Source organism: Diabrotica virgifera, chromosome 5 (genome assembly GCF_917563875.1).
Source record: "Diabrotica virgifera virgifera chromosome 5, PGI_DIABVI_V3a".
Classification (NCBI taxonomy): domain Eukaryota; kingdom Metazoa; phylum Arthropoda; class Insecta; order Coleoptera; family Chrysomelidae; genus Diabrotica; species Diabrotica virgifera.
The window spans coordinates 17322744-17346738 of record NC_065447.1 but is presented as its reverse complement, the minus strand read 5'-3'; the positions used below and the strand labels follow the sequence as shown (position 1 = coordinate 17346738).

General features: G+C 31.7%; 1 protein-coding gene across 1 annotated transcript in view; it reads right to left on the bottom strand.

Annotated features, from left to right (window-relative positions):
* LOC114332891 (uncharacterized) overlaps positions 1–23995 on the bottom strand; it is a 169365-nt gene that overhangs the window by 4051 nt on the left and 141319 nt on the right. Inside the window, exons 6-8 of the mRNA XM_028282680.2 lie at positions 17781–18074; positions 15541–15819; positions 1557–1743 (exon numbers count right to left, since the gene is read on the bottom strand). Of these exons, the coding sequence (XP_028138481.2) occupies positions 1557–1743; positions 15541–15819; positions 17781–18074 (760 nt within the window). The remainder of the gene's footprint in view (positions 1–1556; positions 1744–15540; positions 15820–17780; positions 18075–23995) is intronic.

The following is a 23995-nucleotide window of genomic DNA, read 5'->3' as shown; positions in this document are numbered from 1 at the left end:
ATAACCACGTTTTTAGACGGTTTTTCGCAAATAACTCAAGAAGTAAGTATTATGTTGAAAAAATATTCTTAGCAAAAATATAGCCTACAAAAAAAGTAAAAAAATTATGTACCCTTTAGGTCTCTGAACCTTGTAGAACCAGAGTTATAGCCAATGAAAAATAGGTTCATATTCGACAAATTTCAAATGAAATATTTCAACGTAAAATATCCAGAAAATAAAGCACTTTTTGGGGAAAACCCATTATAATTTTTTTAAAGTGTTTAAAAAAGGCTTTATTTCTGTTTTTATAACAAATTTGTAGTATCCAATGTAAGCAAGTTACGCTTAAAATAAAGTTGGTCGCTTTTGTTTTGGCACAAAAAAATTAGGAGGATTACCCCCTAATTAGCAACTTAAATGAAATTAATCGTTACCGCTTCACAAATTATTTTACTTATGATATTATATGATCTGTAAATTTCATCGATTCAAACTGCTTATTTTTGAAAAAAATTGGTTTTTAAAGTAAAATTTTAAAAAATTTTAGTTTTAAAAAAATGTTTTTTTTTCAAAATAACTTAAAAATTGTTAGATTGGTAGATACCAAGAATCTCAACAAGCAAAAAAAGTCAGCATTGCTTTTACGAATACTCTTATATTATATTTTTTTGTTTTTCTGTAATACAAAAATTGATTAAGATTTGGTGTTTTTATGTAGATTTTCATTAGCTATAACTCTGCTTATACTAGGTATAGAGACATAATGTATACACCATTTTTTTAATTTTTTTTACAGGATATATTTTTGCTAAAAATGTTTGTTTCGACAAAATACTTACTTTTTGAGTTATCTGCGAAAAACCGTCTAAAAGCGTGGTTATTTTGTTGAATAATGAACATATTCACTCGCAAATAACTCGAAAAGTATTGACTTAATGAAAAAACTCTATAGAACAAAAGTAACTTAAAATTAGTTAATTTATCCATTTCCGGACTTACTTTGTGCGTATATTTTTTCAACCCCGAGAAGGGGTGAAACCCACCCCCAGGGCAAAAGCACACATTGGCACAATATTACTTTTTTCTTTGACTTGTATGCCAAATATCATGTCAATCCAAACGGTTCTTTAAAATTTAGAGGTTTTGCAATATTTTACCGTTAAAGAACGTACTATTTATTGCTAATGTGAGTTATGTTGCAATTTATAATAAAGTATTATTGCTAATGTGCTCATTAGCTATACCTACGTGAGTCTTTTTTATGTTGCAATCATATCATTTGCTAGAAATATCATTTGCAAAAAAATATGTATAAATGAAATGCCAAAGTTTATTCACGAGTTAATCATATTGTAACTCTAAATGTGGCCCCAAGTTAAAAGCTGCAAAGGTAAAGGAATGTAAAAATTCAACAAACAAAAAATTTTCATTTGTTGAGCATTATTATTATACTCCACAAATCTGTATTGTTTTTTATTTCAGCATGTCCATATTATCATTTATTTTATATAAAAGACTTTTGTATTTTTTATATAAAATAAAATGTCTAAATAGAGATGTTTTAACTCGCTTACCTGAGTTACAGTAGCAGAGTTTTGCCTTTGAGGCTTTCCTCTCCGATTCCTCCATGTCGTGACACGTGGCGTTGGATATCAAAGACTCTGCAAGCGCGCTGGTTATTTCAACCGCGATGTCTCTTTCGGATTTTTCTACATGTCTGTTGGTGGGTTCGATGGTTTTTTTGCGGTTCATGGTTTCGCACTACAATCAAATACAAATAATAGTCCAAGTAATGAAGCTTAAAATAGGACAAAACCTCGCAATTTTTACAGAATGGATCGATTTGCTTGAAAATTTGAGAATAAGTAGTGGAAAGTACAAGGATCAAAATCTATATGATGCCAAAAGGCTTTTACCATGGGGGTGGTTGCCCATTTTTTGGAATTTTTTATTATATTTTGACCGCAAGAGTTGGTAAAAACATTCATTTTAAGCAAAAAACGTTCTATATATTTTTTTGATAAAATTAACAGTTTTCGATTTATTCGCTATCAAAAGTGTTAGTTTTATATAAACTAAATCAATGTTTTTAATAAGTTTTCCGCTAATAACTCAAAAAGTTTTCGTTTTATCAAAACAACTTTACTTAACAAAAATGTACCTTTTGAAAAAATAAATAGAACTGTTTTTTTATTTTATTTAAGACCAATAGTAATCGAGCTATACTTTGTTATATCTTGGCTCTTCTTCATCAAATGCTAAATATTGTAGTTTCAAAGTCAAAGGTCGGGAAAACTATGCATTTTTCGAGGATAACTTGTTGAAACAAATTTAAAGTATTTAAAAATATCTATCCACAGAAATAAAAAATCTTTAGCTAAAAAATTAAGTGACTTATAAAAAAAAGAAAGTCAGTCCCTATTTTTTTCAGCAAAAAATGATCTTAAACAACCCCTAATCACCACCCTAATTAAAATTTGTCATTGACCTGATTTAGTTTTCTTGATTGATGTATTGTTAATATCTAGAAGTTTGATCGGCTTAGAATAATTAGTATTTAAAAAAATGGAGTAAAAAGCGAATAACGAATTTTTGTAGTTTGGTAAAAAATGCCCTTTTCTTCAGAATAGAAAGATAAGCATCAGAGATACGAAAAAATATTTAAATATGAAATTGTAGCATATTTAATTTCCAAGAACTTGGTTTGCAAACATTTTTTTACGGCAAAGGTTAAGTGAGCTATCGACAATAAAAATTTGTAATATTATGCAAAAACCACATTTACCAACCCTTTCAATGCCACCTGTTTTTGTGACTGAGAATTTTAAAAGGATTTAATATTAATAGCCTTATAGATCTTGTAAAAACTTATAAAATTTTTTTAACGAACTTTATAAGATAAATAAAAAAGTTACGTTTAAAAAATTAATATATTTTTTTGAAAAAAAAAGGAGAAATCTAATTGGAAGCATAATAATGTAAGTTAGCGGTGTTTTTAGTCATTGGCCTTATTCGTTTTTCTTTATTTTTGTATTGTTAATAGATTCTATAAGTATGACGGGCTTATAATGATTAGTTTTTAGAAAACTGAAGTTTAAAGCGAATAACGAATGTTTGAAATTTGGTAAAAGATGCCATTTTTTCAGAATAGAAAGATTAGCAACAGAGATGCGAAAAAATCTTTAAAAATAAAATTGTAGGTTATTTAATTCTCAAGAACTTGGTTTGATAAAATTTGTTCTACGGCAAAAATTGAGTGAATCGTAAATGAGCATACCATCGAAATACATTGATTTTTTATATTTTTATATTTTTTATATTGAATAAATCAAAAACTATATTAATTTTGTAAAAAAAAAGTATAGAACATTTTTTGCTAAGAATGAATGTTTTTATTAACTTTTGCGGTCAAAATATATTAAAAAATTTCTACCCCCGAAATAGGGTGGCAACCACCCCCATGGTAAAAGCGCCTGTCGGCATCATACAGATTTTGATCCATGGACTATCCACTACTTATTCTAAAATTTTCAAGCAAATTGATCCATTCTGTAAAAATTGCAAGGTGAAAAGCTTTGGTTCTTGGACAAAAAGTGATGAGAGTATGTATAAGGTCCCAAATTGGATTTCAGGAGATAGGTACATCAATGAAAGTCCATGTGCTTTCATGCCTTAGGAATACATCCAACTAAAGTTTACTTGTAGTGGAGTCACTGAAGGTGGATATGAGCTATTACCTCCGATTTCGTTGAGCCTCCATCGATTTGCATAAAAATTGGTGAACGGTTAGAGGATATCTCAAGGAACAAAGGTGACATGGTGCCAACTTGCGCTTTTACGCTGGGGGTGGATGCCAATTAACCCCATAATTCGATAGAGGGACAAATTTCAAGCAAAATTTGTTATATAAAGTTATTAAAATAAATCAAAACTTTAAAGATTTTAATTTTTCTTGAGAAAAATGCATGTTTTTAACCAATTTTTCATCAATAACTCAAAAAGTGTAAGTTATTAGAAAAAAGTTATTATTATCAAAATGAAAGCTAATAAAAAATGAAATAAACTAGTTACTAGAAAAACCTTTTATTGTTAACTAAAAGTGAGTTATAGGTAATTGAATGTATATTTTTTTCGGTGAGTAAAAAACTCTAAGTATTCAAGCTGAAATAACGGGAAATTGATGCATTTTATAACATAAACTTATTAAACATTTGTCAAAGCACTTAAAAATATCTTTCAAATGAGCCCCCGAACATGTTGATAGCGTTAAAATATATGCTCCAAATTTTTTTCAAAATTTATCTTTTAAAATTTTTTCCAAAAAATGTTATTGTTTTTTTTTAATAACTCCGTTCGTGTTTATGATATCAGGTTCATCTAAAAACTGTTTGAAAGTTAATTCCAAGTTCTATTTAATTACTTTAAAACTAGTCTTTTAGACCTGTTACTTTTTTAAAAATAAAAGGTTAAATGACCCCGGTTGCATGGTTCCCACAGCAAAATTTAAGATTTAAACGTTTCTATCTCGGTTATTTTTTTACCCTATAGAAGTACAGGTAAAATATTTGGCACAGAAAAAACTAAAATTTGGTTGAATATAATTTTTTACGTATATTGAGTATTTTTGGAGTTATTATCAATATAATGTGAGAATTACAATAATTTTAAAAATTATGATTTTTAAATTATATCTTTTTTTCAAAAATATGCAATCTAAACCGGTCAAAATTATTAAAAACCTTAATTATGCTAATATAAAAAAGTTCTTGCAAGGAATACTATACATTTTAATTTTTGTGGAAATGGCGTATGTTTTATTTTTTACTTTTTCCTAAAAAATTCGAAACCTATTACCTTGTCCTGAAGTTCATTTGATAGGTATTTTGAAGTACTTTGACAAATGTTAAGAAGGAATATTTTATACATTGCATCGTTTTCCCGTTATTTAAGCTTGAATACTTAGATTTGAGGACTCGTCGAAAAAAAATACACACTCAATTGCCAACAACTCACTTTGAACTAACATTAGTTTAGTTCTGTATGAGAGGAATGTATTCAAATTTATATTATCTTTAATTTCAGTAATTATAACTTTTTTGTAAAAGCTTATAGTTTTTGATTTATACGTGAAAACCCGATTTCAAACATGCATTTTCTTACATTACGGAAAAATAAAGTTTTTGGTCTTTAATAACTCAAAAAGTGTTGATTTATTTTAATAACTTTATATAAAAAATTTTGCTTATAATTTGTCCCTCTATCGACTTATGGTATTATTTTTAATAAAATAATTTCCACCCCCGAGAAGGGGTGGCATCCACTCCCAGGGTAAAAGCGCAAGTTGGCATCATGTCACCTTTGTTCCTTGAGATATCCTCTAACCACTCACTAATTTTCATGAAAATCGATGGAGGTTCAACGAAATCGGAGGTGAAAACCTTCAGTGACTGCACTATTAAGGAAAATTAAGTAGTTTGTTGACGTATTGTTATATTATCTATCGATCTTTTTTGGGTATTTGGTTTTAATACAACCTACTGTAAACATATTATTCAATAGGGCTTTTCATTCACAGTCATTTGTTTCGAGCTTCTGTCACATGTCGTATAATCCGTGTATATTAATACTATACACAGATTATACAACATATAACAGAAGCTTGAAACAAATACGAAGAAATTTGTCATAGATCACGAAGAATTGAGTTGTCAAATATCACGAAGAATAGAGTTGTCAAAAATCATGAAGAACATAGTAATGCCAATGTAAATTCACAAAAAAAAATAAAGACAATAGAAGCAATACACATGATAAAACGAAAATAAAAAGCAAATGAATAGTTATTTAAGTCTATTGGAGAAAAATAACTAACGATAGCACTGGGAAAATTAAAAATCCCACATATACTCAGAAAATAAATAAATATGTCCATGAGAACTACCAAAATTAGCATCAACATTCAAAGTGGGGAGACAAGGGGCGAAACAAGGAGATGAAATATCCACTACACGTTGAAGAAGTAGAACACTTCAAATACCTGAGAATAGCAGTAAGAAAAACAGGAGAAATAGCACCAGAAATAAAAAATATTCGCAGGAAATAATGCTTATTTTGAAAATAATAATTTAAGAAAAAGCAAAATACTGACTAAGAAAACTAATTATTGTAGACTTTTTTTAGGTAAAATAGCCGATTTTTTTTGGTCCAAAAGGCATCAAAACATTATTGTTGTGAAATTCTGACTTAAGCTCTGTTTCCCAAACATCAGATAAATATCAAAATGAATATAAAAGTAGGAAAATGCAGAGATTAAGAAAGTAGTGAAAGAAGATATCGTAACCGAAATAAAGCAATGCAGGATGCTTAAGCTAGGTCACATATAAAGAGCAGGAGATAATGCAGTGACATATGCGATGATAAAATGGAATTCTGAAGGAGGAAAGAAAAGGGGAAGATCAATCAGGCTACAAGAAGTTAAATTGTCTATATTTTATTATTTGAGGTCTTTTCTAATTTAATTAATGAAAGGAAGGTCCAAATAATATCTGTAGAATTTAATTATTTACCAATTAACCCTTAAACGCCCAAGGGTGGGTAAAAAATGTCCACCTAATGCGTATTCCCTTGTAACATATTTACTACGTGCTTAAAAATTTAAAAAAAATTATTTATTGTTAAAAAGACAGCCCTTTATCGAATGTTAATTTGGTTCTACCGATATTTTTGAAAATAAAAGTAATACCTTGAGTTAAATATGGGTGAGCATAAAAAGTACACCCTTGATAAAACTTGTTACTAAAGGTTTCTATATAATTTATTTTTGATAGGAACATAATCCATATAATTATCGACGTATAATTACATAATCGACATAAATATCTGCCCATGAGGAGGCTGAAAGGCAGAATGTGGAGAAAATCGACAAATCTGAATCACTGGCTTTTACTGTTATGTTAATTTTGATATATGTACATTGTAATTTTGTTGTAAGGACTGTAAATTGTTTAAATGAATATTTTAGAAGATGCTGTGTTTATTAAAAATAATATTCTTAAGTTTAATCCATTTCCAACAACCCTCAATAAATATATTAGCTATTTTCGAGGTGGACATTTTTTACCCACCCTTGGGCGTACATGGAACCTAAAAAAGGTTGGGCGTTTAAGGGTTAATAGAAGGTATTAATATCTTGCTATTTAAGAATTATCATTCTGTATTGGTATTACTTTATACTTTACTCTTTTATATTTATATATACTTTATATTTTACTCTTTCTTGTAGTTTTTCTTATCCGTAAGATTTGGTATTTTTGTTGCTCTTCTGTTGTACATATCTAGCGATATTTTAGTTGGTCTCTGGAAAGAGACAATCAGTAGTCTTTTTGTCTTTTGAGGATATCTTTTCTGTTAGGGATTCTGTTGAGGATATCTAACTTTGTCCATATTAAATCGCAGGTCTTTAGAGTAATTGCTTGATAGCCATGAATATGTCCTGATTTGTGTCTTTGTTTCTAGTTTTCTCCTGACACATCCCCTTAATGTAATTATTTTTATCATTATTCCGGCGTATTCTTTTAACGAGTTTGCTTGATAGGTTATATACTCGCCGGTATTCGTCGTTTTTTAGATCTTTCTGCTCTAGTTTATTTTTCTTTATTGTATGATATCACAGGTTTGGTTTTTGATACAAAGCTTTCTTCTCTTTGATGTAGTTTTTTTTTCTAATTGCATTGCCGTATGCCTTATCCTGATTTTCTTAAACTGTCCATAAATGGTATATATTCATTTGAACAGTATCTTTTTTGAGTAATTTTGGTTAAGCTGGAATAAAAATCTAAAGTTTTCATACTTTAGATTTGTATTCTGTGTTTACTATCATGTATCATGTATCATGTTTTAAATATCCTTTATTGGTTCATTATACTGCAGCATATATGAAGTTTAAATTTATAGAACCGCATTCAGAGCCTTAGTATTGAAAGGAAATGTTGAAGGGTTGGTATACAATTAACCCTTATAGTCCTTATTTAAATAATTACTACTTCATCTGCTAACTATATACTTTATTTATATCTTCGAAGTTTATTATAAACGAGCTGATTTAAAAATTAGATCAGCCGAGGCATGTCGCAATTCTACGTACAATAATATATTTGATACCTCATATGTTTTGTCGTTTATTTTATATTTAATCGTCAATGACAACAACACGTCTCATCAGTTCACTTGCGGTCATTGTCACTTCGATAGTGCACATCTGCTAAGGTTATTTAAAATTAACTTAAAACATATTAGTCTATACATATTGTCCTACTTATATTACAGTACGTTATAATATTCCCTTATGTATAATCGTTGGGTAGTATGCAGATGTGGTATCTAAGGTTAGTTTTTTGTCGACACAGTACATTAAAGACGTTTTACCCTCTCATTTCTTTCTCCTAGCCCCATTTTTAGCGATCTCGACAATCGAGTATGAAAATGACAAGAGTATGCAACGGACGTATAAGAAAATTACCAACATAATGAAATGATTTTCAATATTTTTTGCAGTAAAATTATAGCAAGGGAGGTAGTGTCAAATTTGACCGGAGCATTTTAGCATGGCTGTTTTCTTTTTATTTAGGTAGGTGTTCCAAAGCTTATTAACAAATGATGTGTCAGCTGGCCCAAAACCGGGGATTTTAGAAAAGAAAAGGTAAAATATGAAAGTTGATGGACAAACGCTACAACTTAAATGTCAAATATTTATATACGGTACTCGGAACATTTGATAGACTTGCTTACTTGGCTCCTACCTTTCACTCAGGAGATCCGGGTTCAAATCCTGGCGCGGAAAATTCTTTTTGTTTTTTAAATTGACATTTTATTTTGAAAAAGAGTTATTTTTATAATACCACGGCATGTCCACTTGGCCAGCTAACATTTTTGGCAATGTACATGATGCAGCTGACGCTTTTTTATTACAATCTAAAATTCATAAATTATTGATTTATACTTTTTAATCAGTCCAAGAATATTTTTTTTATTATTAACTAGCTGACCCGGCAAACTTCGTACCGCCTTAAAACTAAATAATGTTTCAAAGTTTAATACCTAAAAATTACCAGAAAGCCAAAAAATACCAAAAAATATTGCGTACGTATACTTTTTACTACCAAATGCATAGTTTACGATTCTATAAGGGACATAGGTACAAACATTCATTTTTATGTATTATAGAGAATGGGGAAATATTTAGATTGCTATTAAAAAATGGGGGTTGGTGAGAGAAAAGTGAAAATTTAGGGTTGTATCTTTCGGTTCTACAACATATAAAATTAAGAAAAAACAGTTTGTCCAAAAAAATAACAAATAATGTCTCCCTTTCCACTTAGATTGTTGATCCTACCAACTCAGGAGCCTTCAGAGGTTCATGTACAACAAATTTGCTTATTAAGATCAATCATAATATTATGACCAAAAATGCATAGTTTGCGATTCTATAAAAGACAAACAGATTTTTTTATATTGTCTCGTATAAATAATAAAAACGTGGTATTATAATAGTTATTTATGTACCAAGTCAGTAAAGTGACTCTTTATTGAACGAGTCTTGATATTACGAGTAGAGCGAGCATAGCGAGCGAGGCGAGTAACAGACGAGTTCGATAAAAAGTCTTTACTGACGTGGTGCATACAAAATTTTATCGCTAACATAATTTGATTGGAAATCAACTTGGAATTTGAATTCCGATGATTCGCACCTTAAAGTTGACTATGTAAGAGTTTGGGCTCTGTAATAATTTAAAAATAATATAAAATTTATAAAATAAATTGAATAAAAACTTGTCGTTTATTTAACTTCTTTAAAATCTCATTATAACACTACACAATTTTTTTAATTTGATCATGTTTATTATTTGGAAAATGAAGTACTGAAAGCTTGACAGCTTGGATAACGCCAAAATATATTTTATCTACAATTTCACTTTCTACAATAATTTGATATTGGTTTTAACACTTACTTCTAATTTACAATTTAAGAACTTTTTAAAATTTAGACGTCATAATAATTTCATGACAGTGATGACAGATAAATTTTGCAATATGGCCGCTTTCGATTTTTAATCGATAGTTATCAATATTGAATAATTACTATAGCGATCAAGTTTTAATTTATTTTATATGAATATATTTACAAAGTACTACAGAATTTCAGTTTTTGACATAAATTTAATTGTCAATAACGCAAATTGTGTACAATATTTTTAATAATTAAAGTAAATAAATTTTAAGTTCACTCAAATTCTCCCCATTCGATTACTGCCATCGACCACTTACATTCAATCTGGGTTAATTTGATTAATCGCGGCAGGTAAAGTAAAATTCTTCTTTCAGTACAATAAAGTGTTACTTAACTGTCGCAAATGAGGGCAAATGAGTACAATAATGAGTGACTTTAGTGACGGTTGGCGATAAAAATAATTATTTTTCAAAATAAAATGTCAATTTAAAAAACAAAAAGAATTTTCCGCGCCAGGATTTGAACCTGGATCTCCTGAGTGAAAGGTAGGAGCCAAGTAAGCAAGGCTATCAAATGTTCTGAATAACGTGTATAAATATTTGACATTTAAGTTGTAGCGTTTGTCCATCAACTTTCATATTTTACCTTTTCTTGTCTAAAATCCCCGGTTTTGGACCAGCTGACACATCATTTGTTAATAAGCTTTGGAACACCTACCTAAATAAAAAGAAACCAGATATGCTAAAATGCTCCGGTCAAATTTGACACTACCTCCCGGGCTATTATGTCATTTATCCCACTGAGAATTGAGAAACCTCGATTGACGTTGACTGATGCTATATTCCCCATTGGAATCGCTTTTAAAATCAAAATTGCCGCGGTGAAGTTAATTGACTTGTTGCAATACGTTTAAACCATCATTTTCTTCCAATCGTCAGTACATTTTTGATTGAATAATTAGCCGATTTTTCCATTTTCTCTTTGAATGTTTTTCTTAAATTTACATATTACATGAAGGAAGTCTTGCAACAAGTGACTTAGTTTCAGCAAAGAGAATAAATTCATAATTAGATCTAATAAAACAAAGTTCAAAAATCTTAGTTGAATTAGTGTTTTTCTAGTTAATTTACATTTTGAGGTTGCAGTAAACTTATAATAAGTTATGTTTTAAGAAGATACTTTTAGCATCAAATATGCATATTTTCATATTCAGTCCCTGACTAAATTTCCAGGCTATGCCTTTTAAGCGAATAGAGATTTTTGAATGGGACAAAAACTGATATATTCTATTTGTAATACACTTTAATATGGCGTAGAAAATACATCCCCTAAATGTGCATCCCTTAGTTACAACCCTTAACTTTAATTTTTTTAATAGCACCCTGTACGTTTTTTTATAATTTTGTATTTATAACAAAATTATTTTAATGGGAAATAAGCCACAATTTTACCAAAAAAATGATTTTATTAACGTTTCGAAGCCCAAATAGGGTTTCGTTGTCAAAATACAAAATAGTAATATTTTGTATTTTGACAACGAATGGGTGTCCAAAAAATTTTTACTAAATTAAATTATTTGACAAAAAAAAAGTAGAAGGACACCCTGTATAAATAATTATATAAATGTTTACATTAATGAATAAAGAATTGAAGAACCTTTCAAATGAGCTACCACACTACCCCTATTCTTATTTAAAAAAATCATCGAATACGTCATCACGCCCAGACGGATGACGTAACTGGTGTACCATATATGCCACAATATCATTACCTAAAAATAAAAATCGACCTGTTTCGCGATTTTTTCTTAAAGTCGCCGGTTTGCGAAATAACGAATTTATTCCTTTCATTTGCACCATACTGTCGATGTCGGTGGAAAATAGTGTCGCGCACGCTTGAATAGCAATTAAAAAACAAAGGAGTTTTGAATATTGAATTGCAAAAAACTCTTCGGGATTTCATCAATCGATGTTTAAAGAATATCTAACTGCCTTGGCAACATTCAAATTTTCAATTTTTCACATAGTTTTTGAGGGTTAAAAATGGCCGATTTCGCAATTTTTCAATTTTTAATCGCTTATATGTCAAAAACTATCATTTTTAGAGAAAAGTCACTAAATACCTTTTCTGTTTGGAATGATCCAAAAAAAGTAAAAAAAACTTTTTTCCGTGCAAAAAAAATAATTTTAGGAAAAAAACAAAAAGAAACGTTTAAAAAATTTTTGACCACCCTTTGGTTCTGGCAACATGCAAATTTGTTAAAATGAGTCCTTTTTGAGTAAGATTGTGCAAAAAATCTGAATCAAAATATTTTTCCTAGCGGATGCGCAGTGGCTTTCTGGACTAAACTGCTTTCTGTTTTTTTTTTTTTGAAAAATGGCTTTGGCAGAGCCAATTAGCCAGATTTGTTTGTGATTGATTGCAGATTCATAGTCATAAATTTCTTATAAAGATAAGTAAATTCTACAATATTATTTTTATAGATACATTGGTACATTGTGTAGCTTTTTTTATTTTGTTTTTTTTTTAATTATTTTACTGTTTTTTAATACATATTTTAATTTGTGCGAAACACTTTTTTACTTCTTTTTTTTCTATTCTTTTTTTTATTTTTGTTTCTATTTTTTTTTATTTATTATCTTTTTGTTATTATTTTATAATGTGTTTTTTTATATATTATTTTTTTTTAAATTTTTTCAAACCACATTAACAAATTATGCCTATTATATATACAGTCGAACCCGCTTATTAGAATACCTGTTAAAGGAATATCTCGGTTTAAGGAATAAGATTTGTGAGGTCTCGAAACCTTTCTACTAGCTACCAATGATCGGTTATTAGAATATCCCGATTATAGGAATATTTTTTCTTGGCACGAAGGCTATTCCAACAAGCGGGTTCGACTGTATTACGTTTACAACTTGTATTTACAAAATTTAACATGTTTATAAATGAGATGAAGAATTTCCATCTCATTTGTAAATATTAAAGTATTAAGGTTTATTGGGAAAAAACATTTTAAATCTTTTAATTCCTTATAAAGGTCGTTTATGTTATTTATGTTTAAATGACATTCTAATATGACATGTGTTAGATCTCCGATTTTGCCACAAGTACACAATTGGGAGTATCTGCTGTCTGGTTACATCCTGAATCTCCGGTTTTATAAGCACGGAGACGACGATAATCAGTCACCAATGATCGGCTATTATAATAACGCGTTTATAGGAATACTTTTGCTTGGCACGAAGGTTATTCTAATAAGCGGGTTCGACGTATTAGGAAATTTTTCTCTATATAGCGCAATCCGAAAAGGTGCTTAAAATATCCCTTGTTAAGTCGTCAAAAGTCGCAATAGGACCAGACAAATGTAAATATATCAATAAAAAAACATACCATAGAAAATGTTGAACAGTATGTATATCTGGGCCATGTCATCAAACTTAGAAAACCAAATCAAGATGCTGAATTTAAAAAAAGAACACAACTGGCATGGGCCGATTACGGTAAACTAGTGTATATTTTGAAACACCTATATTCCTATAAACTAAAAAAAAGGTGTATAACACATGCATGCTACCAGTTTGTGCCTATAGCTTGGATACCGCAGCCCTTACCAGAAAATCTTCCAAACAACTAGAAACAATGAAGGCAAATTGAACGAACCAGGCTTGAGGTATCACTAAAAGACAAAAAACACTTGAAAATACTTGGAATATCACTAGAAATACCGGGATAAGACGTAGAACGAAGATCAAGGATATGTTGAAAGAAAAATTACAGGAATGAAATGGCGCTGGACCGATCATATAGTAAGATATGATAATAACAGGTGGACATGGAAAATCCTAGAATGGTGACCAAGGAGGACCCCAAGAAGCATGGGAAGACTTCAAAAGAAATGTGTAGATGACATAACAGCAGTGGCAGGTAAATTGTAGATTAGATCGGCGCAAGATAGAGATAGTCCAGAAAGCCACTGCGCATCCGCTAGGAAAAATATTCCGATTCGGATTTTTTGCACAATCTTACTCAAAAAGGACCCTTTTTAACCAATTTGCATGTTGCCAAGACCAAAAGTGGGTCAAAAATTTTTTAAACGTGTTTTTTGTTTTTTTCCCAAAATTATTTTTTTTTTCATGGAATAAAGTTTTTTTTAGGTTTTTTGGATCATTCCAAATAGAAAAGGTCTTTAGTGACATTTCTCTAAAGTTGATAGTTTTTGACATATATGCGATTAAAAATTGAAAAATTGCGAAATTGGCCATTTTTAACCCTCAAAAACTATATGAAAAACTGAAAATTTTAATGTTGCCAAGATAGGTAGAGATTCTCTAAACATCGATTGATGAAATCCCGAAGAGTTTTTTGCAATACAATATTCAAAACTCATTTGGTTTTTAATTGCTAATCAAGCGTGCGCGACACTATTTTCCACCGACAGTATGGTGCAAATGAAAGGAATAAATTCGTTATTTCGTAAACCAGAGACTTTAAGGAAAAATCCCGAAACAGGTCGATTTTTATTTTTAAGTTACGATATTGTGGCATATATGGTATACTAGTAACGTCATCCATCTGGGAAGACGTAATTAATGATTTTTTAAAAGGAGAATAGGGGTCGTTGCTAGCTCATTTGAAATTTTCTTCAATTCTCTATTCAGTAATATAATTATTTATACAGAGCGTCCTTTTACTTCTTCTTTTGTCAAATAATATAATTTAATAAAATTTTTTTGGACACCCTGTATAAATAGTTATCTAAATGTTTACATTACCGAATAGAGAATTGAAGAACCTTTCAAATGAGCTACCACACGTCCCCTATTATCATTTAAAAAAATCATTGATTACGTTATCACGCCCAGACGGATGACGTCACTAGTATACCATGTAATATGCCACAATTATCATAACTTAAAAATAAAAATCGACCTATTTCGGGTTTTTTCCTTAAAGTTGTCGGTTTACGAAATAACGAATTTATTCCTTTCATTTGCACCATACTGCATGTATACACATGCAACGGTGGAAAATAGTGTCGCGCACGCGTGATTAGAAATTAAAAAACAAACGAGTTTTGAATACTGTATTGCAAAAATCTCTTCGGAATTTCATCAATCGATGTTTAAAGAATATCTACCTACCTTGGCAATATTCAAATTTTAAGTTTTTCAATTTTTAATCGCTTATATGTCAAAAACGATCAACTTTAGAGAAAAGTCACTAAAAACCTTTCTGTTTGAAATGATCCAAAAAACCTAAAAAAAACTTTGCTCCATGCAACAAAAATAATTTTAGGAAAAAAACAAAAAAAAAACTTTTAAAAAATTTTTGACCTAATTTTGGTTCTGGCAACATTCAAATTTGTTAAAGAAGTCCTTTTTGAGTAAGATTGCGCAAAAAATCCAAATCGGAATATTTTTCCTATGGCATGCGCAGTGGCTTTCTGGACTAAGAAGGATGGAAGCAATTGGAAGAGACATTCAGGAGAGGATAAAAAAATGGTTTACGAAGAGAGGAAAAAGAAGAAGAACAATTCTCTTACTTACGTTACTTCTATGTCGATCACAAGGAACAGTTCCTAGTTCTTTGCTCAAAGCTCTGTCAATAAGATTAACGATGTAACTCTTGGATTTGTGTAACTCTAGAGCATGGTGATCATCAAGTGGTTTCATGCAAGTTTGTTGTAGTGGTCGTATCGCACTTGATGTTAATTTCTTAGTGATTTCTTGAATACTTACTACAGATTCTGTGTCTTTAAAATCGCTCTGCGATTTAAACAGATGATTGGTGATGTCGTGGTAGTTGAAACTTCTGACGTCAAATTTCTAAAAAGAGTAATTTCTATATAAATATATGAGATATTAGTGATTTATTTAAAACTGTTTTCTTATAAATAGAAAGAGATGGGAGCGGTCTAGCAGCATTAAGAGGCTGTAACATTTTAAGTTTTCATATTGCTGACTTTTTTGCCTGTTCTAGGTGTGTTATGCATATGTTATATTTCTTAGTAAATTCCACTTATTTGTTTTGTTTTAAATTGTATGATACTATCCATAATATTATTCATACTATACTACTACTACTACTAAACCTTCCTGTAATAAAATTTTGCCAGGTAATTAATCAAGAACAACAAAATAGATGAGTGTCATAAATAAGTGTGTATAATGCCTTTTGGGTCCAAATTAATTAAAACTCGGTTGTTTAGCTAACATTATAATATTTACATCGAATAAACGGTGATTCAAACATAAGTTGTTTACAATAACATCACATTACCTAACTCAAGTATCTAATAATAACTCTAATACTAAATTCACCTACACTGCATTTATACCCGACATAATATTAATGCATCACGTTTCTAATTCACGGTCAAATGTCAGTGTCTTCGTATCGGGTTAATGCCCTATATTATATTTTCATAAAGTTATTTAAAACATATTTTATATAGATTGTCCCAACTATACTACATGAGATATCAAGAAGAATACCACATGGATGAGCAGCATATGGAATTCTTAAAAACAAATGTAAAGACGGCAATATTTATCGGTGTGGTCTCCGATCGGTGTGTTCTGCTAGTAATGATCTACGGTGAGGAAATTCTGTCCTTAACAAAAACAATGCTTCAAAACAAAGACTACCTAAGAATACCTAATAAGAATACCTAACTAAGAATACCGAATAATACATAACAACTAAGATTCACCAAGAAGTATGGAGCTTTCAATGATAGGACTAACAATAAAAGCCAAGATCACAAACGAAGAGTTACTAAAGAGAACCAGGGTTGCAGATGCTGTGGAGAGAGCTTGCATATTAAAATGGAGATGAGCTGGCCACGTGGCAATGATAAAGAATGGAAGGTGGAGACGCCAGTTACCGAATGTAAGCAAGCAATAGTGATTAACCCATCCTGTGACTTGCTCACCCCTTGAAAATGATTTTTGGGTGATATAATTTATTGGAGAGAGGAGAATTAACTTATGTAAGCAACGAATCACTCCAGCTTACTCCAAAGCCACTACTCCCCTGGTAGCAGAAGAAAAGATAAACATAAAAGAAGGAGGACCACGTACAAGATGAGGAGAAATTTGATCCGTACTATACAAGACCGTGCACTCTGGATATAAACAGGGGAGGTCTATATCCTGCAGTAGACTTAACATAGGCTGATGATGGTGATATATGTACAGTGGTGTTAAAAGTCCTGCATCACCTAAGCACCTTATAGTTTTTGAGGTTTAACACAAGTTTTTTGTATATTTTCGCTAATTCATTTTAAGTTTGTGGTTGTAATTAGCATTATCGGTATACTTACTAATGTTTTTTTAATTACTAGCTCAAAATTCTACAGAAAAGATTAAAATAATCTGATTGAAGGGATTTCCCATGAAGTGATTATAAGTCGTTAAAGTACTATTAAATTAAATCTTAATGACAAATTTGCCACATATTTTGACTATATAAACACTGTAGTTACCCTAACACATTTATTCGCTCTTTGATTTTTGATAAAAAGGTCAAAATGTCATCCCAGACCAAACAAACTAAATTATCGAACGAAATGCGTTTTGAAATTATTTTTCACCATAAAAACGACAAATCTAGTCACAAAATAGCATCCGCAGTAAACTGTAATCAATCTACAGTAATTAGAGTTATTAAGAAGTATACTAAACAAGGAAAAATCGACGACAGACCGCGTATTTGGTAAGGTGATGCAGGACTTTTTATAACCACTGTATGTGTGTGTGTAAAAAAGATAATTATATACAAATACCTCCTCGTCTGTATATTCGCTTCTCTCACCACATTCACTCCTCTTTCGTTCTTTCCTATCCACTTGAGTTCTCTTGTTCTTTGATTCTGTTTCTTTTACAACATCTTGCTTTGCTGCTGTCTCTTCGCACTTTTTAAGTTGATTGAGTAATTTTTCTAATGAAACCTTAGAAGAGTCAGCTGGTTCTTTATTTTCCTGTTTTTCAGTCTGATTGTCCATTTTTTCCAAACTTTGCTTTTTAGTCAGTGTTTTCGCTTTGATTTTTTCTTGACGAGCTTTCACGCTGGCTGGTATCTAAAATAAATACGTAAAATATAGATTTTATAGCGTGTTCTAAACATGGATGAAAATTAAAAGTATTTAATTGAAAGTAAGAAAATTGTATATTTTGGGGGATTCTGAGAACCTAATAAAATGTTTCTTTTAAGAAAAGATAAACCTAGAATTGAAAACTGAATAAAATTAACTAAACAAAAAACATTTCTCTTATGTCTAAATTGTATTTACCCATTATTGGTTTAAAAAGACCTAGAATGTGTTGTTAAAACATCTTATTTTTATGATAGTCTCTGTAGTCAATCATTATACCCATTCTAGGATTCTGAAACTCAGTATCAGCTTTTACAGATCTATAGCGTGGGTACCATATATTTTTAGAGTCACTTGGTAGTCTTAGAATAGTGTTTATCCCACTCATGGTACCCATTCTAGTATTCTGGAACTCAGTACCATCCTGTACAGATCTACAACGTGGATACCCGTCACAGCTGAAGATTGGCCTAACCGTTTACTCTGGTATAGAGACAATATTCTGTGGGACTGGCAATATAAACAGGTGGTCTTTAGTGACGAATCTCACTTCTGTCTGAGAATGCACGATGATCAGGTAAGAGTAAAAAAGATGACGTGGTGCATAACGTGACCCACAATTTAATAGACACAGAGACAATATTGCTTATGGTACAAGAATACCACTAATCTTCATTAGATGCAATATGGCACTCTAAAGCTATATTCAGAAAGTAGTGAGACATAATTATTATTCTCGACCTAATCACCATTCAATGCCAGACCGAATGTTGCAAGAGAATAGTTAACTTTTATGAATCAACATCACATCAGCCCGTCAGCCCTTTATCTTCGCCACCATAATCGCCTGATCTGGCTCCAATTAAACCTATCTGAGACGTGATAGGTCACAGGTTCTTAAATTTGCACCACTCTCCAGGCTGTAGCAGCTCTTACTATTTACATTGCAGTAGTCTGGAATGTGATACCTCAACATGATATGATACTGAATGATACTGAACCGGATCGCTGAATATATTTTTTCCCATAATCATCACTACGATGATGATTATTACAATTACAATCTGGTCATACTTGACCAATGAGCAATTTTAATCTAACCTAAATTATTACTGTTCCTTAAAATGAAGAGCTTGCCCCATAGCGTCTCTTATCTAACCTAACAAGATAGTGCACTATTCTAGCATACACACTAACGCGCACAAGCACTATGCTCTGCTTTTCACTATCACCTATCACTTAAACTAGTTCATAAGGTTTTGTCACGCAAAGAACGTCGACGTGGCTCTAAATGAAACGGTTCGTATACTATCGGGTTGCCTGAAACCGACACCTATCGAAGAGGTATACCCCATAGCTGGGATTGCTCCACCACCTATCAAGAGGAAGGTCACATCAGAGATAGAACGAAAGAAAGAGGAAACGGACCGAAGACACCCCTTATATGACCACCAAACTCAGCCAAGCAGACTAACATCTCGGAAAAGCTTTCTGAAAACATCAAGATCCATCCCCAAAGCGCAAGAGACGCGTCGAATACACCTATGTCAAGCGTCAGCTACCGCGGCCCATTTTCCTCCCTCAGAGGAAATGGCTGCTGGACACAATTTGCCGTATCCGACTTGGAAAGCGCTAAACAGACTAAGAACCGGCGTTTCAGGTTGTGCTAGTAACCTGAAAAAATGGGGATATCAGGAGGACGATACCTGTGACTGTGGAGCGGTTCAGACCAGCCTGCATCTTGTATCATGCACAGAGATAAGAGAGACCTGCACAGAAGAAGACTTAATTATAGCAAATGTCCATCTATGTGGCCAACCATTGGATATACAGAATTTAAAGTTGTTGGTGTTCCGGACACGGAAAGTAAGTAAGTAAGTAAGTAAACACGATATCGACCACTTTCTCAAAACGATATGTACTAAGGCGTGTCAATAAGTGTATGAGTAATCGTGGATCCTCAACACATTATTGAAGCAGTTTTTGAAGTAAGTTGAATCAAACTGAAAATTTAATTATTTTACTAGTGAAGGGACACTGAACGTTTATACAAAAAGTTATTAACATCGGATAAAAATTAGGTGTTTTTTTTTGTCACTCAGTATTTTATATATGTACATAAAACAAAGAAGAGTTTGAAAAAATGTGACGGGACTTAACTTGAGACGAGAATGATTTTATTTAAATCCACTATTTTTTTTGGCGATCGTCTAGTGAAAATAAAAACCTTTTTTTTTGGTAATCTCCTAAAGTAGGGACAAAAATCCACTTACTGCAAAAACTTGTTCTGTCCGTCACTCAATTAGAGAAAAAGGGCAACAAAGGTACAAATTGAATAACTCAGTCGAGCAGAATAACCCACAAACTTTTGAAGAGATTAGCGAAGTGTTAATTTGTAATGGCTGTCTAAAGGCGCATAATTTGAATTGAAAAACCTTAGATTTAGAATAAGAATATTAACAAACTTCTGTTTCGGTCCAGCCAAGTGGAAGTTTTCGAAGTTATATTGTGACAATTAAATCAAATAAATTATACATAAATCCAATACAATAGACGAGGGCATTTAGCACAAAATAAATCTATTTTTAAATACAGCACCTAGAGACTTGTAGTTTTCTGCATTATGTTCAGAACGACGTCAGGAAAAAAGTCTACTATTCAAAAATGGGTGAAAATACATCACTGCACTTTAAAGCGCATAAAATGAATCCAAAGTACATAATAGGGTGGGTCGAAAAACAATAATGTTTCATTTTTTAATCGCTATACCGCAGAAAACTTGCCTTTGGAGTATATAAGTAAAATGCAAAGTCAAATAAAGTTATATATTGAACCCCCAGCTAGAGCATCACACTTAAAATTTAGTTTTTTTCAGAAATCAAGACATTTTTCAATTATTTTTAAAATCTTTAGCCAATAATATTTGAACATGCTATAGTGAAAACTGTTTAGTTAATAGTTTAAAAAATAAGAAATAAATTTGAAACAGACAATATCTTTTAATTTGCGGTAGCGCAAAATACTCAAAAATTGTTAAAATTCACATATTAGCACCTTAAAAGAAGGTGTGGTCTAGTGTGTTGTTTTGGGTGTAATTAGCACAATCCATTTTTTGTTCTTTTACTTTACACTCCATTTAATTGGAATATAATTATTATAGTGTGTTTAAGGTTATAAATGATATAAATAAAACAACGTATACTTTTAATAACATGTTTAATTGAAAAAAAAAGAAACCAAATTATAGAAAAACAATGTCAACAAATTAAATGAAATTTTGACTTTAGAAAGAGTCTTTTACTCACTATTGCTGAGTGGGTACGTTGAAGCTGCGCTTGCTGTCAAACTTTGGCATCGAAGCTCTGGATGCTACGGCAGATCTTATGAAACCATCTCATTACTTAGCACCGACGACTTTTTTAGATGCTTCAGTGACTTACTTGACGCAGCGTTCCACGGCTTGACTATGACCTTTAAAATTTTCCAAAATTCCAATCCTCGGGTGTTTCACCAGCAGTGATTTTAACCCAAACTTCATCATCAGAGACTCTCCGTAACAGTGATGGTGGTGTAATTTCAGTGGTGTTCCAATCAAATAATTCAGTAGAGTCAGTCGCATGAAAGGTGATTTTTGGAGGTCGAAAAACCCTAATTGTTTCTGTTTCTGTAGCTAACATCCTTGCTTTGATTATTCTTCGGAATCCTAATTCTCTTATGTGTTTCCCTTCATCCACTATCATCCTCAGTAGCAAATTTTCTGGGTGAGAAAAATGCATTTCTTTCGATTACAAGATCAACTACTTTAATCAAATTCTCTGGTAGAAATCTGGTTGATTTGATAGCCCCAAAAACGTGTTGAGGTCCATCTGTTATGTATTTGCTGTACTTTATTTTGAACCATACAGGCATGCATGATTTAAAAATGAAGGATACTAACAATTTATATTCAACTGAAGACGTTTCCACACTTACATACAGTCTCAAAACTCTGTTCATCATCCAGCCTCAAAAGTCCACTGCTGAACATAGGCCTCCTCCCCTCGTTTCCAACCCCATCTATCCTGCGCCGCTCTCATCCAGTTTTTATTTACCTTTCTTAAGTCGTCAGTCCATCTTGTAGGCGGTCGACCGACGCTTCTCTTGGCCTCCATTCCAATAACCTCTTCGTCCATCGCCCATCTGTCATTCTGACTATGTGACCTGCTCATCTCCACTTCAACTTGGCTATCCTCTCGATGACGTTAGTCACTGGCGACTGACGTCAAGGTGACTGACGTCAAAACTCTGTTAGCTGTAGTCAACCATCGAGAGTGGGAAAATGGACCCGGCTCTCGAACAGATAAGTTCACAGGGCAGTTGCCTGACTTTATCGCACAACTTATATCTAGAAGATACTATTCATCTTTACTCAAAAGATTGCGATTAACTAGTCCTCCTAGTGATTAGGAACGAGATGGTTTCATAAGATCTGTCGTATCATCCAGAGCTTCGATGCCAAAGTTTGACAGCAAGCGCAGCTTCAACGTACCCACTCAGAAATAATGAGTAAAAGACTCTTCCTAAAGTCAAAATTTCATTTAAATTGTTGACATTGTTTGGCTACAATTTGGTTTCTTTTTTGTTTCAATTAAACATGTTATCAAAATTATAAGTTGTTTTATTTATATCCTTTATAACTTTAAACACACTATAATAATTCTATTCCAATTAAATGGGGTGTAAAGTAAAAGAACAAAAATGGATTGTGCTATTTACACCCAACACAACATACTAGACCACACCTTCTTTTAAGGTGCTAATATGTGAATTTTAATAATTTTTTAGTATTTTGCGCTACCGCAAATTAAAAGATATTTTCTGTTTCAAATTTATTTCCTATTTTTTAAGCTATTAACTAAACAGTTTTCACTATAGCACGTTCAAATATTATTGGCTAAAGATTGTAAAAATAATTGAAAACTGTCTTGATTTCTGAAAAAAAACTAAACTTTAAGTATGATGCGCTAGCTGGGGGTTCAATATATAACTTTATTTTACTTTGCATTTTACTTATATACCCCAAAGGCAAGTTTTCCGCGGTATAGCGATTAAAAAATGAAACATTATTGTTTTTCGACCCACCCTAGTACATAAACCTGTTAAAATTAGTATACTAAGGACCAACTTTTGTTATTCGGGGGGTTTTTGGGGTCACTGAATACGAATACGCGATCAGAACCGACCCCGGATCACCTGGTGACCAAGGTCACTACAAGGGACGTCATCTTCTGGAGTTTCCAGGGTTTTCGGCATTAAATTGATGTAAACGGATTACTTGGGGGTTTTTGAGGTCACTAAACATAAATATGCCAACAAAACAAACCTCCGGAGCACCTGGTGACCAGGATCACTGCAAGGGACATCATCTTCTGGGAGCTCCAAGGGGTTTCGGCATTTAATTGGGTTTTGAGGTCGTTAAACACGAATACTCAATCAGAACCGACCTTCGAAGCACCTGGTGCCCACGGTCACTGCAAAGGTCGTCATCTTCTGGAGTTTCAAGCATTTTCGGCATTACGTTTATGCAAATTGATTACTCGAGGGTTTTTGAGGTCACTAAATATACATATGAAATGGATTGTGATAGTGTGACGTCAAAACGTCAAAAAAGTTTCCAAACATTGATATAAAAATACCAAACAAAGCAACTGTCAATTGATTATACACTTGATTTTTGTAATCATTAGAGTTCGGATTTAAAAGCATAAAGAAACGCAAAAAAAGCGCTTAAAAAGCATAACGATTTTATGAAAAAAAGCATGTTATTATCCAAAAAAAAAAAAGCATAAAAATAAGCATATAAATTTTACAAACCATTTTCTTAATGAAAATAAGCCTACTTTATATATAATTATTTCTAAGCTTAG